This window comes from Vicugna pacos, chromosome 11 (assembly GCF_048564905.1).
Source record: "Vicugna pacos chromosome 11, VicPac4, whole genome shotgun sequence".
Taxonomy (NCBI): Eukaryota; Metazoa; Chordata; class Mammalia; order Artiodactyla; family Camelidae; genus Vicugna; species Vicugna pacos.
In genome coordinates this window covers 1,272,177-1,291,188 of record NC_132997.1, presented here as the reverse complement: position 1 = coordinate 1,291,188, position 19,012 = coordinate 1,272,177, and the positions used below count along the sequence as shown (strand labels likewise).

The 19,012-nt window shown below is 44.5% G+C and overlaps 1 protein-coding gene across 4 annotated transcripts in view; it reads right to left on the bottom strand.

Annotated features, from left to right (window-relative positions):
• The window catches only part of LOC140699561 (trafficking protein particle complex subunit 9-like), a 103,869-nt gene that overhangs the window by 34,725 nt on the left and 50,132 nt on the right, over positions 1 to 19,012 (bottom strand). Inside the window, exon 2 of one of the 4 annotated variants that reach the window (XM_072972213.1) lies at positions 14,112 to 14,683. The exons of the other annotated variants lie outside the window; for them this stretch is intronic. Coding sequence (XP_072828314.1) covers positions 14,317 to 14,683 — 367 coding nt within the window. The 3' untranslated portion in view covers positions 14,112 to 14,316. The remainder of the gene's footprint in view (positions 1 to 14,111; positions 14,684 to 19,012) is intronic. 4 annotated transcript variants of the gene reach the window in all.

Here is a 19,012-nt window from a genome sequence, read left to right as displayed (position 1 = left end):
CCTTTCCCTGTCCTTTCTAGGCTAACTGATGCACAGAGGTATAAAGATTCAGGGATGTCGATAATGCTAAACACCCAAAGCCCATCTCTGGGAACCTCAAAACCAGACAGCCAGGGTTTAAATACCAGCTCTGCCAATTACTAGTTCTGTGATTTTGCCAACTTAATTACCCTCTGTGTGCCTCAATTTCCACACTGTAAAACTGGGATAACAATCAAACCTTCCTTACTCGCTTGTTGAGAAGATTGAAGGATTCATTTCTGTAAAATGCTCAGAAAAGAATGTAGCACATATTGGGTGTTCAACAAATGTCAACTTAATATCAAATTGTTTTACAAGTCTCCCCTCTAATCATCTTATCTGTTTCCTGGCTAGCCTAAGTCCCAAATAAAATCTTTATTTCTCCTTTTACACACTCTTGGGGAGCACCCTTATGTTCCATCCAACCACCTGTTTAAACTGAGGGAGTGGATGTCTCCTAACCACTCCTCTGGGCCATGGAGGGTGCTTCTCCCTTCACACCCCTGGCCCCTGGCCCACAGCTAGCACTCATTACACTAACAGAGTGAGGTGTGAGTCCGGGGAGACAAGCAGGGCATGTGAAACCCTTCCTTTCACTCCAGTGTTGGTCACCATTGGGAAGCACGCGGGATGCTCAGCTCCATGTCAGGAAAGCCCTGTGCATGAAAGGGCAGGTCTTCTCAAGGGAAGGCTCGCTGTGGCCCAGAGCTACATGGGACAGGGTGAGTCTGTATTTCTGGGACACAGTATCATGACACGCATTTTCCCACAGCCTTGAAGTTCATGGAGAACGTGGCTTCATCAGTAACAAAGAAGACATTTATTGCCTGTATACTCTTTTGTGTCATCTCTCAGTAGGCTGCTGGAGACAACATATGTATAAGTATTGGATCTCCTTAAACCCCAAAATATATGAAGTAACAAATAATTCTGTGGCTTAACGTTGGTTTAGGGCGACTGTGTAACAGTTCTGACTCTGCTGATGCTAAATTATGGGTATAGGAACTATGGAACCTCCTCAAATATCTTTCATCATAAAACCATCTCTTCTTATTTTCCTGTTTCTTAGTAATTGCCAAAGACTCTCAAATGATGGCTTCACACAAAACAGCAGCTAAAGTTTAAGAGCCCTCTTGACATACACACTGTGGTAAACACTGCACATAATTTCTAATTCTCACAATTCTACAAATCAGATACGAATGTCCCCATCTCACAGACGAGGGAAAAACTCGAAACGAACTGACTCAGGCTCAAGTGGCTCAGTGGCAGCGCGTGCAGGCAAACCATATCAAAAACTACACCCCTTCGTATATGTACCAAATCTCCTACCACCAATTAACACACAGCGGCGGGGTCAAAACTCAGGGAAATCAATACACTTTTCACCTTTAAGGTCCTCCAGATGCCGCTTCTAGCTGTTTTATAAAATCCCGGCTCACTGGTTTCTAACACTAGAAGAAAAGCCCGATTTTGCTATTGTTTGCACAGCAAGTCTGAAATGTTCACAGTGAGATGACAGAATAAATCTAAGATATAAGCAGAATAACTTTTCCAGTTAGACAGACATAATGGACATTGGGCTATTCTGAAGCATTAAGTAAAGTAATCAAAATAAAATAACGTTGTTTAAGCCTCCTTTTACAAACAGGAAAGTTAAGACTGTAAGTAGGTGCAACAGTGCCACCTATGGGTAAAATGACCTTCCAGGTTACCAGGAAAGATGCAACACAAAAATTGCCTGTAGGATCAGTAACGAGAATCAGATAAATAAAACTTATGTAGCACATGCTGCACTTTGATTCCGGGGAAAGGAGGGATATTCAGTATTTAATCTGATATTGCTAATACTCCTGAATATAAACAGAAGATATAGGCTCATGGAAACTCATCTTAGAAGAGGAAAGAATCCAGTTCAGCCACTTCATTTTACAGGAGGGGAAACTGAGACATGGGATCTGTCCTCCTGGCAATCAGCAGCAAAGCTCTCCTATGCCTCATGTCTTGCACTGTAGCAAAAACCAACAGATCTGTACTAGGCCTATATTCATAAAATTCACGTTTGTATTTTTCCAACAGTAGGTTATCTAAGTATCTTGCAAAATACTAAAAGAGCCAGGATATCATACAATTTTGTTGCCATACAAAAACATTTATTTACATAATAAAACAGCATGAGCTTTATTCTCTCTATTAAAAAAGTGGACATGTCAAATCAATGTTTTGATATTTTAAACCTGTTAAGAATGTAGAAAAAAATCAAAATTTTCTTTAATCACAAAATAGAGGAGCTTATTCCCTGAAAATGATCAATATGGATTTTACTAAACTTAACGGATCTGGTCAGAATCCCACGAATTTAAATGTCTGAGTGGATGGTTACACGGCAACATAAATTCTGATTTGTAACAATACATATTCTGTGTAAATAATCTTCAAGGTCATCTGATTAAGGCAATTTAACTAGTCCCTGTCTCACTAGAATGATACAGATTTCATTAAAACTTCATACTACACCAAAAAAAAAAATGAATCCTTGTTACTTTAAACCATATTCAAATATATCATACAAATACATATTGAATATGTATCAGAAATAAGCGACACTCTTTAGTATTCAGAGTTGATCCTTCTAAAATATCTGTCATTGTGACAGCACACTTTTATTAAGCACCTCTTGGGTTCTTTGTATACAAGGCATCTACCTCTCACAGTCAGACAAATTAAACGATATTACTCAAATTTCACAAATGAGGAAATGTACTTAAGCCATGAAAATAACGTACATATTCATCAACAGGAAAGAAAAGAGTAAAGACTTTTCTTACAATATTCACTGACAATCTTTTCTTCCATATTAAAACTACATAAAACCAATTCAGTCTTTGTAAGTATTTCTGTCAAAAAGGGCCACAAGAGAAAAACAAGCAACATCATTAGCAGTGGTTGGACTTTAAGAGCTCACTTCTCTTTTGCACTATAATTATTTTTAATGTTTTGTTTTTAGTGCTTACAGAGCACTAAAATAAAAAAAATAACTTTTTATGTAATTACCTGAGAATTAAAAATTTGTGAAAATGAACAATTTTAATTTCTGCCACTCTGTCTCAACTTCTCAATGGTGTCTCTCCTTTCAAGGCCTCATCAGTCTGAGATCACTAAACTCGGCCGTTTATGGAGTCACAGGTGTTCGGGTAACCACTTAACGGGAGGCTGATAAGAGGAGCAATTAAGAATGCATTCTGTGCAGCCTGGGTTCCAGCACCGAGCTAGCCACAGCCTGCTGCGTGTAATTTGGGACAAGCTCCTCCATCTCTCAATCCCTCAGCTGCAAAAAGGAGACACTGATACCTACAATCAAACACCTGCTATGAATTAAAACATGAGGAAAACATTTTAGCCTTAGGTAGGTGTCCACTCACAGTGAGTTTGGTCATTATGATGATGAGGATGGCTGTTAACAAATTAAGCTAGACCAAACAGGAGAAATCCCCTTAAAGGAGAAACATTTTAAGCCAATGAGCATTTCTTTTTGGATGAATTGCAGAATATTCTAATGATTTTTTAATAAACCAAATTTTGTCCATTAATAATAGATTTACAGGTTCATGGACAAGTCTCCAGAAAAAGAATTAGAGGCCTCTTACCTCTGTAAAGTAAGAAAGTAAATTTTAACAAAAATCACGGAGGAGATTATACCTCATTTGGGAGAGTAAGTGCTTAACATGCATGAGGCACTCAGTTCAGTCCCCATTAACTCCATTTAAAAACATGGTTTTTTAGGAAATGGAAAATTAAAGCAAAAAGATGGAGGAATACAGAATTTTTTAGAGACTCATCTCAGATTTAAGATGGGGAAGAAACCATCCATTTCTCAGAAGAAATCTTGAGGACTATGTAAACTGGATCTGAGATGTCTAGTCCTTTAACATTATTCAAGAATTCATATTACCAAGTCTTAAAATTACCTGATAACGCACAGTGGTGATACTGATCATAACAGCTTCCATCACGGATCGAGCTCCGGCTAGGAATGCTCTGTTCTGACATCTCTGCCCCTCAGGCCTCACCAGGCTGAGAGCACTAAATTTGGTCATTCAAGAGCATCTTTTGTAAGTCCTCCATTTGTGCTTCTGACTCTCCCCTCACCAGCTCCTCTGAGGGAAGCAGGGTTATCATCTTTCCCACTCACAGATAAGGCCACTGAGGCACAGAGACTAAACTCGTTCCAGGTCACATTGGCATTAAAGGAATTCTGTATTTCTGCTGTTTGCTTTTGACAAAGGAATCTGAGATATCAATTCAAGGCAGACTGTTAAATAATCAAGTCTGTCAGGTCTTCACCTCAAAGAGCAGATACTATAAATTCCTGATGTAGGATGAGGCTGCCGCCACAAACTGACTCAGCTTGAAATTAATATCCAAGATGAAGCAGCGGATACACGTAAATATTCACGATTGTCAAGTCTGCTCACGGGTCTGGGCCCTTCACTGCCTGAACGGGGGTGCAATCCCCACCCGTGTCTGGGAGAGAAGCGCGGCTCTTCCCCGGCTCACCCAGGCTTCACGGGGTATTTCCCCCCACAGACTGGCCTCAATGATTAAAAGATCTCAAGATTTTTACACCATGCAAATCTAAAAGACATTTCTGCAGATGGAGCACTTTCTCAGGCTTAAATCTTTTTTGCCTACACTCAGCCAGGGGGAAAAAAGAAACATGACTCTACAAAGTCTCTGACCCGCACCACTCACAGGAGTAGAACGGCCAGAGCAGAAGATGGTTCTTCACATTGCAGGATGAGAAAAAAATAAAGATGCCCCGATAACAGGCACTCCCAGAGACAGTGCTCAGCAGTCTTCTGCACACTCACGGTTGTGCAGCCCTCATCACCTTCTATTTCCAGAACACTTCATCACCCCAAAAGAATCCCCCTGTCACTAGCAGTCACTCCCTAATCCCCCTCCAACCAGCTCCTTCCAACCATCACCTGCTCTCTGCCTCTGCATGTGCCTATTCTGGGCTTTTCATATCACTGAAATCAACAATATGTGGCCATTTGTGTCTGCTTCCTTTCAATTAACATGCTGTTATCAAGTCTTGTACATTTTGAAGTGGTATCCGCATCTCTTTTTTTTTTTTTTTTTGAAAAATTTAAAGATTATTAGAAGGTGGTAAGTACTATCAAAAAGAGTAGAGTGGAGCATAAGTGATTGGGTTTCAAAGGGAAAAGTGTGGGTTGAGCAGTCAAAGTGGACTTCCCAAAACAGGTGGCATTTTTCATTTTCCTCTTCTTTTTTGTCTTTTTATTCACTCTTACGTGTGAATAATGTTCCACTATATGGAGATACTACATTCTGTTCATCCATTCAGCAGCTATGTATGGACGAGGCCAGAAAAATGAGTGTAAGAGGTGACTAGCATGGATGGCATTGAAGCAAAGGGCAAAATGTGCTTTCAAAAAAATCCAACAAAGAGAGGCACAAGGAAATTCAGTCTGTTTCTGAGCAAAGTGCTTGCTTGCTTCGGCAGGACTACCGTGCAGGGCTGGGGTGGATATTGGCAGGAGTCACGGTGAGGGAGTCAACTAAGACTCCCCACTGCAAGCAGCTCAGCCAATCCTCCTCCCTCATCCTGTATTGTTAGAGAAATGTTTCTAGGTTACTCTTCTTTCAAGTAATAGCATTTTAACTGCACATCTGATCATCTCCATCAGACCACATTATCTCCAAGCCACAGAAAATCATTCACTGACCGGAGCAGCTCCAGGACATAAAGGTGAATGATCAGGGAGTCCTGCAGCATTCCAGCCTGCAGGCACAAACCCCACATGTGCCCTGGTGATGTCCAGAAAATAAAATGCATGGAAATTTCTCACTGCTGGCACACGACATCTGCCCTCAAATTGCCCCAAAATCATGCTGGCAAAGCACTACTCAACCCTCTCACTATAAAAAAACCAAAAAGCTAAGAAGGCAAATTTAGGCTCTTCCATTGAAAACCAGCAACAATCACTGCCAGTATCTGAGCAGGAATGCTCCTGACTTCGAAAACCACTGCGCAGATACTTTTCAAACGTGAAACTCATATATCTATTCCAAATAGATGATATTGCAGTAGGATTTTTCTTTTCAAAATTTCCACTTGCAACATTAGCACAAGAAAATTTATGTTTAGGCTTTAAAAAAATCATTTATCCTCCACTTTCTTAGTTTTGAACTTATTATTATTTTATAAATGGAGTTATGCTGTGTATTATAAACTGTTTGATTTCTGAAAACAAGACCTTTATGACCTCACTATTTCAGAGCAAACTTTAACGATTCTTTGAGAGGTGGGACCTGGGGCGCTCACTAACAGCTCTTTAAATACTGACAAGGATGTGCTATTAAGTAATGCAAAGGCTCTAACTTCACATTAGCTCAGAAAGCAAAGAAACCACACCAAAGACTTCCTTAAATATTTTATATATTCGTATTCTTTTGAATATTAAAATTCTTAAAAGAGGATTTTTTGAAAAAGACAACAGCTGTTTTAAATTTCCTCTCACCAAGAAAGCAATCTTTATCAAGAATAAAAACCCCTATGGAAATCGAAATGACAAGACGTTTCTAGCTAAGTGAACATCCAGCTCTGAACACAAACCTAAATCCAATCAGATCTCACTCGAACGAGCTCAACAAAGTCCTGGGCAACCCTGGAAATTAGCTGTTTTGTTCCAAATGTTGGCTGAGCTAAGATCATCAAACAAGGAAGGGAAAGAGAGAAGACGAAAGTCCACCTGGCAGCCTCCATCATTTTTCTTACAGCCACAAGCTGCCTCAAGGGCGGCCCCGCTAACAAGCCCCCCATAAAGAAAGCCGGCATCCACACTGCCACTGCCGTCCCCAAGTAGCCCCGATGCCCATATTCCAGCCTGTGAATGGTATTCTTATGATCCCCCAGTTGGTGGCACCCACCCCCTCATCCCCGCTACACACACAGAGCCACGGCAGCCTTCCCAAATCACAAATTTGATTACATCAACCCCACTTCGAATGCTTCAGAGGCTCCCTGTTAGAGTTCTAGCCCCACCCCAGACCCTGCTTGCCCAGCCTCACCTCAGTACACAGGTTCCCAGTGACCTCAGGGGTCCCCTGACATGCTCCTACCTCTCACTTGCCTCCAGGCTCATTTTGACTGTTTCCCAAGGAAGCCTTCCCTCCCTCCAACCTCCACAATTTGTTCCTCTCTTCCTAGAGCTTTCTAGGCTAAGTCAACTTCTGACAATGCTAAGCTCTCAAGAAGCAAATACATTTTGCTTATTATCGTGGCTACACCCTCTCTCCCCTATACTCACAGAAGTGCACGTGTTATGAATAAATGAATGACGGGTTGGATCTCAAAGGGACAGACATACCTGCTCTCGCCCATCCCGATCCTTCTGTCTGTAGAATATCAGAAGCAAAACCTGAAGTACCTTTCCTGAGGGTCACTTTCTGTTGACACCCTTCACTGCCTACTGTGTCAGTTCTAGTAAAACTCAACTTCTTCCAAAGCCCTACACCACGGACTGTCTCCAGTGTCCTCCCGAGCAGGGGCTCCCTCCACCCTGGACTGCACTGGGCACTCTCCCCGGGTCCCCACGCCAAAAGCCTCCAGGCCTCTGCCCGGGCTGCACCTGCGACCTGAGCCACATTCTTGACTCCTTCTCCTGGCTGACTCTTACTCTGTCCTCACAACTGAATTTAGAGCCCATTTCTTCCAGGAAGTCCTCTCTGATAATGTCCTTAAGTCTTGTCTGGGCTCTATCTATAGCGGCAATATATGGAGACCAACAGGGTGCCTGCTCCTAATAAGACCACGAACCCTTGGGGGCCACGTGGGAAGGAGTGAGAGATTACAAGACGGGTGGGGGAATCAAAAAGCAAAAATCACAGCCCAAGTCCCAAATTCAAGGATACTTTCTCAGAAAAAAGTATAAACTATTTCACACGGGTCCAATTTGGCTACTATTTTTGTGGCTTGTGGACAGCAAGAACTTGGTGTTCTAGTCCAAAACCTAGGTTACATGCAAAGAAATGTATATATTCATATCCAAAGGAAACAAGAGCTGCTCAACAACAGTTTGCAGTTAGAACTGAAAGGAAATTTGATAAAGGCAATCGCTCTCTCTCTCTTCTTTCTTTTCTGGAATCATATAATTTTAGAAGTATTTGCGTGACTAACAGATGGCTACAGCCTGTGATTTTGCACAGGAGTGTTTGGGGCTTAGGAAGCCCAGATTAGATTCACTCTGTAAATGCAATCACACCAACACACTGATAGGTGCCGTGGTGGTGAAGCTGATGTTCCAAAGCAGGCAACCTTATTCTGTAAGAGAACTCTAAATAGAAAGCAAGAAATGCAATGTCCTATACTGAATTTCATTTGCTATATGGGTCATTAATTGATAGTATATCTTGACTAATGGAACCCAAAAATAAATTGTCAACGTCGGTTTTCTTTATCTGACCGTTTTATGCTAACTTTGGATATTAAACTCTCACTAAATACGGAAAGCTCAGGTTTACGCTGCAGCACAGTTACATCCCGCGGAAGAAAGCTGACCAAGGGAGAACTGGAGAGTTTCCGTTCAGAAGCTGCAGAGTCTGGTTTTGCACCTGTACATCATTTGCAACCACGTCATCTTCAAAGGAGTTAGACGTTACCTCTGTGGGGCGAAAAGCACTGCGTGCTTCAGAATCATCAAAGAACGCTGAGCTTTGTGAAACAGTCCTGAGGCACTTAAATCATACTTTTTCTGAAAGGCTCCAAAACTGACCCACTTCACCATTCCAGGTATAACAGGGAAGTACTGGAAACAGTAGAGAGAACATGACCTTGAAGTCTGACAAGGCCCTGCTTGAATCCTGCTACAGCATTTACTAGCCGCTAAACAGACCAATTCCTTAACCCCTCTGAGAAGGCTTCCCAATCTGCAAAAGGGGGCTGCCACTGCCCACCTGGGAGGCATGGATGTAAATGCAACACGCAAGTAGGGCGGCCGACTGGTACCTGACACGGGGCCTGGCTAGTTTCCCTCCGCTGCCCTTCTCCCCCTTTAAACTTGCACTGTTCCCCCGGTAACGATCAAGCCCCCGGAACAGACTGCCCGTATCTTCTGTGTATCCCTGGATACATGCCTTACCCTTAGGAGGCCAGAAAAACAACTGCCTCCTCCCAAGTCACTAACAATGTTCTTAAGAGTCTGGGTATATTTAACTCTATTTTTCAGGGAGACTACTCCAGAACTTTCCAAGCACCATTCTCCAGGTTGGCTCCCCTCCCTTTGCCCATCCCTTCTCACCTCAGATCCTCTGTCTGACTGCCTTCTGTTCATGGGAAAGAGAGTCCGGTAAGGTGGGGACTCCCTAGGACTCCCTCCCTCCCTCACAGGTGACTGTGACTACATTCTCCCCACTCCCCACTCCAACTTCAGCTTCTGAGGACTCTACCCTCCCAGACCCTGCAGCCTCTGCACCTTCCCAAGAGGCACATGTGGCCATGACCCTCCCTGCAGATTTCTTCCTGGTTGGCCCTGCCCACCCCCTGGCCCCTTAAGGATAAATAGCATTGCTCTGAAAATGGCAAATGCAGCTAACTGACACACCAAAGCTGCATGGTCTGGGCTTTCCTCCAACCCAGGCACAGCCCTGCCCCCCCTCAGCCTCAGTCTGCAGCCCTCGAGAAGATCTAATTCACATGCAAGGCTGTGAACACCAGCTAAGAATGACGACTCCCAACGTGTATCTCTAGTCCGGCTCCTTCACTTGAGCCCCAGGCTCATCGAACCGAGTGCCTCTTTGAAGTCCTAACTTGGATGAAAAATGGCATCTTAAAAATGCCTCATGTCCACCATTTACTCTGGAATTCGATTCCTGGCAGGTATCTCCCAGACTCCCCATTTTAGTAACAGCCCCAGCACCCACCTAGTTGTCTGAGGTCACATTCAATTTCCACTCTTCCCTCCCCCCGGCCCTGCCCTGCAATCAGTCCTGTTATTTATGACAATAAGTCCATCTCAAGTGTGGTTCTGCAGGGACCATGGCCGGAACCCCACAAGCTCACAGCATGGTGCACTGAATAACAGTCCTCCGTAGGGTGCTCCCCGGCGGGGGAGGCATCTCCTGCCACTGGCCACCTCAGAAGGCACTGGATTCTCACACAGGAGGCCCAGGAGAAGGGACTCAAGGTTCTCCCGTGGTCTGAGCTTTGAAGGGCCCGAGGTCTGGGGGAGCTCCTAATTAGCAGACACACTTGAAAGTGAGCAGATGAGGATGTGGGAACCCAGGCAAGGCTGTTCTCACTCCAACTCCTGGGCTCATGGGAGCCACGGGAAAGGCCTGTGTCCAGGGTACAGCCCGGCCATCACAGATCCCAGCCTGCAATTGCCAACCCGGACAGCCTAGACTCCATCTACTTGCGACACTTACTTCTGTTCTGTTCCCCACCCAGAATGTGATGGACTCATTCAGATATTCTGGCCTGTCTCAAGTGAGACAAATTCAGTGAAAAATGAAGTGTCCACATTTGGACCAGAGCATGAAAGGAGAAACAAGACCTCATGGTCAGCATGATGGTGGTGGCCACACCCTTCCACTGGGTGAGATGAACCATGGTGAGGGTGAGAATCCAAGGTCCTAGGTCGGCCAAATCATCTTCCTTCATGGTTGTCTGGGGTGTTGGAGACTGACTACCACAAACTAATGACACGGCCGTCAGTGGTGAACGTCAGCTGCAACAGAAACGGATTCAGCTCTTTACTACCAACATGGGTTAAAAGTAAATCCCTGGGTAGGAAGGTCTGCACGGCTGCTGAGGCAAACCACAGACCCAGCTCTGAATGCCCACTGGCTGAAGCAGAGAGGAAGCTATGGCCCTTTTAGCTGTCCCTGTGTCCAACAGATCCAGGTGAGCCAGCTACTTAGGAGAAGGCCATGTTGTCCTGATACTCAGAAAAACCAGCCTCGTAAAGGGAACAAAATAGTGGCATGGATTTTAGACCCAATTCGGCCCCTTTATGAAGGCAAAGTAAAGTAAATGGCACGGGGAAGTTGAATGCAAAAAAAAAAAATTAAAGGACCAAACGGTGACTGCTTCCTCCAACAGCGTCCCCTGCAGATGCTCACCCCCGAGCCGGCCACTTCCTCACCAGTGACCACCGGCCAGACAGCGCCGTCACGCACGTCACACAGCGACAGCCAGGAACCTCGTGCCGAGTACGTTTGTATAAAAGCAGGAATCGTGCAAGTTGCCGCAGAATTTGACTTTACAAGATTAAATACTCCATGAAAAGAATCCCTCAGCAGCCGCCTAAATCAATTCGCATCTCACTTCTTCAAAACAATGAAACAAATTTAATAAGGGCGCATTTGTCACCAAATAAAAAGAGGACCAAACAGGTTCCTCAAAGCAAGGATTTTAACAGGTATCAAAAACCAGTGGGTAATGTGCAAACAAAGTAAACATTCCAAAAATTAAGAAAATACAAAATGACGAGGATAATACATGGATAAAGACAGCTGTTAAGTTTTTGCTTTTTAAAATGATTGAGACAGCACGGATGGCAATCTGGCTATTTCCAATGCAGGATGTGCACAGCCCACATTTTCAGATGCAACAACATGCTCACTGGGCAGTACAAGTGAAAAAGGAATAAAGAAAAAGGAAAAGATGAAGACGAGAAAATTAGAAACACACAAGAACAAAAATGATTTTGACAGCATGTACAAGAATTTGCGTGAGTGTGTGAGGCCAGGGACGCGGGGATGGTGAAACCCACCCTCACCTCTTGCTCCAGGGAAAGCAGGGGCCTGAGGGGAGCGGTGCTGCCGGACGACCCCAACGTGGTCAGCGCCCCTAACCCAAATTCCACCTACAAGCGTCTAGGCAGATTTTGAGCTACAAATTGTGGTCGCATTTCATTCTGGACCGTTTTACTCACTTCCACCAAGAGTAGCAGGAGAGAATTAGGCTCTGCTCCTTCACCAAAGCATTGTTTAAAAAACTAATGACTGTGGAATACTAAAAGCAACAATGTGGTAAAAGTGACTGGAGGAGAATGTGCTTGACCTGAGCTCACTGGCCGCGTTATCTCACTGACGTTCAGAAGCTGGCTAAGCTCTTATGGTACCAGGAAAGACAGACCCACAAGGAGGGAGATTTAATGCGCTGCTGTATTTTGATGCCGGGAGCCATGCCTGGTACATGAGGTTCTGGGTAATCAATGGTGACAGTGTCAAACACTGTGGGCTAAGTACACATTCGGCTACTCCGCCAAGTCCCAAGGGCAGACTTCAAAAGACAAAAACAAGCTGGCATTCTTTGGTGGCACTGCAGACTCAGAGACAGGCATTTGTTGAGTAAAAATGTCACCAGTGACTCCTATGACAAAAGAGGAGGCACTGGCGTGGGGGCTGGGGCAGGGCTCAAGGCTTCAACTGCTCACTCACCAGTCTGTCCAGGGGGAGAAGGTGGTCCCTGCTTACGTTGCACCGATGCACCTACCTTGACTAATGCCTGGGGCCTCAGCAGGTGTTGACAGGTGAGGTGAACAGAGCCAGACTCGGTGTAGCACGGTGCTGGGAGCTATGCCCTCAGCAGTGCCCAGGCTCCTAAACATACCAGCACATCCCCAAGAAGCAGAAGGGGAGTGCGGGCATGTAGATCACAGGGCCCTGTGAGGACAAGCACAGATCATGGCCACGACAAGCCTCTCCCCTTCCTTAAGCCATACAGGTATATCTGGGAGGAACAGAAAATTCATCCAGAGACCGCTAGGTGGGCTCTCGCAGGTGGGACTCGGGTCCACTTCTCTTCTCACTCACAGGGCTGGTCTAGATATTCTTTTTATCAATTCTCTAGCATCTTCTCCTCCAACTTGCCAACAACCAGAAAGTAGGATCTGATCTTAGGTAAGTTCAAGAATCACAGAGCACTGCCTTCACGGCGGGCCCAGCAGCAAGTGCCAGGTTCTCGGACCGTCACCTGTGGGACCACCATGAGCCCACTCCAGACACAAGGACAGAGGCCATAGGACGGGGGGACACAGCTTCCCTTACTCTCCCCAGCAAAGGGGTACCACTTCTCGGCAAAGACATCTCACCCTCTTCTGCCCGAGGGACAGCACGATAGATACACCGGGAAACAGAGCAGAAGTTGGGGGGGTAGGCAGCCCAAAAGAGCTTGTCTGTACTTCCGAGGCAAAGTGGGGACTTTGACTTAATCACAGGGACAAACTGAGAATGAACATTTCCCTGCTCTGTCCCATACACCGTGATACGCCTTTCCCTGCATAAGGAGTTCATTCGGGAGTCCCTGGCGGTGTTTCTGATGTCCTAACTTGGCATGGTGGCTGTCGGGCAAGAAGAGAGGGCCTGAGCCGAACAGGTGCTGGGCCTGAGAGGCAGGAGACACCGGCTCCAGCCCCAGCTCAACCAGTGCCCCGTTCCGCCTCTCGGGGTTAAGCATCTCATCCAAAAGCAAAGGAATGAGACTGTCCCAGGACAGGCTGCCCAACAGAAATGAAATGAGAGCCATGTAAAGAAAGTTTCCCAGTTGCCACGTATAAAATAGTAAACAAAAAAACAAACCAACAAACAAAAACCAAATACTAGAAACTGATTTTAAGAACAGATCTTACTTAATCAACTGTATGTAAAATACTATCATTTTGACATGTAATCAATGTAGGAAGTAAAGAGATAGTTTATATACATTTGCTAGACAAGCCTCAGCGTCTGATGTGCATTTGACCTACAGCATATCTCAGCTCAGTCCAGCCTCCTCCCCAGTGCTCCTAGCATCAGTGGCTTTGGCTAATTTATTGGACAGCAACTCCAGGGTTCCCACCATGGTCCTGGCTGTAAAGCGGGAGTAAGTGTCCACACTAACCCTAAAAGGATCTCTCTGAAACAAAGGCGGATTCACTTTGAAATGTCTGTAAACCAGCGGGCTGCACCTCCCTCCCCCCTTGGCTACAAGACAGACTTCTTCCTTGCTGATCCCTTTCTGGATGTAGGGAAGCAATCCAGCACAAAGCCAGGGTGGGCTGGCCTCCAGGTAAACTTACCTGCTGTCTGTGTCCAGTCCCATGAAGTCCTCCTTCTCAAACAGGATGCAGAGGAGGGGAATCTTGCCCCAAAATTCTTGTGGCCACCATCCAGCCACTTGGACTTGAGCAAGATGAAGAGTGACTCAGTGAAGTCATCGATCCTCTTCTCCACCACCCTGCAGTCCTCGTAGATTGAAGGACACGTCGGTGAACGGCTGCTCGGCTACCTCCCCATGCAGCACAAAGACAAAGAGCTGAGAGTCATTAAGCGCGGTGCCATACAGCCCCTCTGCACGTGCAGCTTCTCCAAGGCCTTGGCAGAGAGACAGTTGGTAATGGTGACAAGGCCCACGACTTTGCGGTGTGTCTGGAAGATGCTCCACCCATTCTCGGGCACATAGTGGTGCCTGTAGTGGATACAGAATGTCCACTGGGAGCCGCATGGGCTGATATGGCACACCGAGGTGAGTAGCTGATAGATGCAAAAGAAATTCTCCTCTGAGATGATCTCCATTGGTTGGACCACAACGGGACGAGTCTGGTGGTCCTCAGCACACTGCACGTAGTCAGGGATGCTCATGTTGCTGGCCCTGCCGAGAGGGGTGAGGAGATCGAGGTACATAATCTGCTGTGTGCTACGGGCCCATCTGGGTTGCAGTGACCTGGTGTGTACCAGCCAGAAGGCAAGGGAAGCCAAAGCAAATCCGGGGGTACAGTTTGTCCTCAGAGTCTGCACATGGCTAATGTAGCTCGGATCATATTACCCAGCTTTTGGTCTAGGCTTCCTGCCTCTGCAGAGAAGGGTCATTTCTTATTTTCTATTTCCAAGCACCTAGCAAGGCCCTGATGCAAAGTCACTGCTCAAAAATGCTGAATAAAAAATGAACAAAGAAAATGCTTTCCCCAAACCCCTTCAGCAGAATATAAAGAAAAGGACCACAGTAGGATTAAAAGATCTGGATTTGTATCCAAATTATTTGATCCCCTAAGCTTCATAATAATGGATAAGAAAACTTGCCTAGGGGAAGAGGATACAGTTCAGTGGTATAGCACATTTTTACCATGTACGAGGTCCTGGGTTCAAAACCCAGTAACTCATTTTAAAAAATGAAACAAATAAATACACGTAATTACCCTCCTGAAAAAGTATTTTTTAATTCAAAAGTCAAAAAACACCTTGCAATTGACACAACATTGTAAACTTGACTATAGTTCAATTAAAAAAAAAATCCTTGCCTTACAAGAATATATCTGAATTACGGATGTTTGCAAATGTAAAATGTCTAGGGTACCACCTGCATAAAAAGAGGTGACTGTACAAATGTACTATCCCTCCTTAATGAGCTATACTTCCTTTCGGAGGGTTATAACCTCTCAGAGCTAATTTTCTCAGATTAAAATATATAAACATTGCCTGATTCTCAGTAGTGATGAAGAATCAGATAAGCCAAAGAAAGCATATGACCCACAGAGTTTACTCAATAAATGTTTGTTGAATGAATGAATAAACAAGCAAGTGAATGCTGCTCCCTGCCACAGACCATCATAATGGTACTGCCTGGAAATCCCAAGCCCACGTTCACCCGACTCTGCACTAACAAAGTGGGTGACCTGTGTAGGCCTGTGTGCTTCTCTAAGCCCCAGTTTAATCATGAATAGAAATGAGGGCAATAACACAAACCTCAAATTGTTAGTGAGTCAGTAATGAATTGTACCTCACCATTGCAAGATGGAACCATGAAGGAAAACTGGGCAAAAGGATCCATAAGCCCTCTCCATATAATCTCTTACTACCACATGGGAATCAACATTACATCTCAAAATAAAAAGTCTAAATTTTAAAGAGGTTATTGAGGTTAGGTGAGCTCACTGTCTCAAATTAGGAACACACAGTACAAATAGGTCAATGCCCAGCCCATGAGATACACTCAGTTATCATTCCCACTGGACCCACTGGTACCTCCAACTTCAGAGCAAGAGAATGGGTCCTCGTGGCAACAGGCCACAGCACCTGAAGCCAACAAAGCTAATGGTGTCCATTTCAAAGAGCCCCTGAAGCCACCCTTGTTCTAATTTTCTATTTGTAATTTTTATTCCTTTTCATTAAATAGAAACACCCAATTCCATAGAATTCTTACCAGATATCATGATGGCAGCCCTTCAAAGCCTGACCAAAGAGATCATGATGGCAGAACTTCTTGGTGAAACAATAAAATGAAAAGCTATTTCCACAAGACCCCTGAGAAAATCTACAAGGGAACTTCATCCTGGACTGAGGAAGAGGACTGGGGAGGAGGGGGTAATCTGGGGCACAGAGAACTATGGCCCACCTGTCCCACAATGGGCTTCAGACTCACCCTCACCCTCCAGGAACTTAAAATACACACAGACAGTCTGCTATGGACAAGATTTTTTTTAAACAAATCCCTGAATCCCTAGCAGGTCTTGTTTCTACCGAGACACAAATGGCTTATGTGTATAATGTTTCACAAAAGCCTTAAAATATTATCACCCCAACTTGACACATCAAGAAACTGAGGTAGAGAAGTTTATCACATTCTACAAGATTAGAGAGAGGCCACGTCAGTCACCATATTTAAATCCAAGCCCCTGCTCCAGTGCTCACACTAGAAAGTGTGACATACTGCCCCTTTCCTGCCCTCTCCCTGCAATCAATCTCTGAAGAGTCTTTTCTGTTTCACCTGGGATCACAATCACATTCATATTCCACAAAGAGCTATGTCACTCCTTGGAGGACTTATCAAAATCTAAAGGGTTGGGCTGAGAGGAGAGATTTGCATTTTCTGTTTCTCAAAGGAAACATGGCTTTAAAAGAAACTGAAAAGTACTTATCAAGTCTAAGCCCTCATTGTGCAGAGAAAGAACCGGAGGCTCAGATGAGTAGAGGAAAGGGCCTTATTAACAAATATTGCCTCAGCGCAGCACCAAGCCAGCCCTGGGCCCTTCTGGGGGAGGATCTGGGAGGCCCAGGAGAATGAGTGTAAAAAAAAAATAAACAGAAAGAGAAGAAGCATACAATTCCCTGTCTCTACACCACCATACCATGAATTTCCAACAAATTACCCAGTATGGGTGCAGCCAATATTAAGGTTGTCTAAATAGGTTATAGAACCCTGGAATTCTCAACCATAGTTGAAATTCCAAAATTTACTGTGCCTTTTTCCCAGTTCAAGCATCAATTCAGTGGGCACTCTGTACCAGGGACTACAGAGGCCTGAATTTGTCCCAAATACAGATCTCTATTACCACGTGTGCAAACCACATAAAGGCCACCAGAATAAAAGCACCCACAGATAAGATGAAATTACTGAAACTGAAGCAGCCAAAGAGCATATATTACTAGGAAAAACGGTGCTCCTATAAATGGACTCATGAACATAGAAAGTAAACTGTGTTTAGCAGGCAGGGAAGGGGGGATTAACAGATACAAATTAGTAAATATAAAATAAATGACAAGGACCTGCTGTATAACACAGGGAACTATATTCAATTTCTTGTAATGAGTTATACTAAAAACAATCTAAAACATATATATACATATGCATATGTTTATAACTGAATCTCTGCTGTACACCTGAAACTAACATTGTAAATTGACTACACTTAAATAAAAAAGAATTTAAAAAAATAAGTAAAAATAAAAGCAACGCCATTAAGAAAAAATAAAAGAACACTCTAATCCCCTTAACTGTATGTGGTGGAGAATTCTGGTTGCAAGCACCAAGTCCACTGGATCACTCCAGCACTGGCTGTCACTCTTTCTGACCATCAGAGAGTCACTTGCTTCACTGAGGTTACTTTTCTCTTCTGTGAAAGGCTACAGTTGCAACTAACGATGTATAGAATCTCATCATTCACAAGTACAACAATTAGTGAGGACTTCCCATGGGCCAGTCACTGGACTGATGAAAAGATAGGGTCCAAGATATATTCATGGGTAGAAGAAGTTTATGCCATAAAGACATTAATTCTTCCAGTTTTGATAGACAGATTCATTGCAATTCTGATTAGAATTCCTACCAGATTTTTCTTGGAATGTAACAAGTTAATTTATGATCAGGAATAGCCAAGAAATTTCTTTAGAACCACCACTTGGGAGGGGTGGATAGGTCATTCATTTCCACTGGTCTTTCTGAAGTGATGAAAACGTTCTGGAATAATAATGGTTGCACAACTGTGAATATGCTAAAAGCTGCTGAATTGTACCATTTAAATGGATGGAATTCATGGTGTGTGAACTATATCACAATAACACTGTTACATGAAGAAATATTTCTTGACAATTATTTTTCTGTTTATACCACTAGTCTATCACACAATTTAAGAAAAACAAAAAACCAAAACAAACCAAACTGTGCCAGGAGCTCTTTAGGACTGCAATATCCCTGGGTCTCCAAGGCCTCTGGTGGTGCTGTTCCTCTTAACACACACTAGCTGGGCTGTGCTAGTTAGGGACTGTAACTATCTTTTGAAAATCGAGGATCACTCCTTTCACCCTGGGAGAGGGAAGGAAGGAGGATGTCACAGCCTCATGCCTTCAGCTCATTTTTAACAGAACCAAGCCCTGCTTTCACCACTGTAATCACTCTCACTATAAAAACACGTGACATCAACAAGCACAGCCATGATAACACCTGAAAGTGTTAAAAGTACTTACCTGCAGCAGAAAAACTGAGGGAGGAGACAGAAGCTCGCTCAGCACTGAGGCTCCCTTTTTCCGACTCCAACTGGAGAAGCAGGGCGTTACAGCCGGAGGTTCTCAGCCCAGGGTGCAGTGCCCAGGCCACTGAGCTGGTCCTCCGGGAGCGGGAAAGGGAGAGGAGGGCTGCCCCGGGGGGGAGGGAAAGGGGAGGGACGCGGGCTGCAGCCCTGCTCGGAGGTCAGCCCCAGCCCCAGCC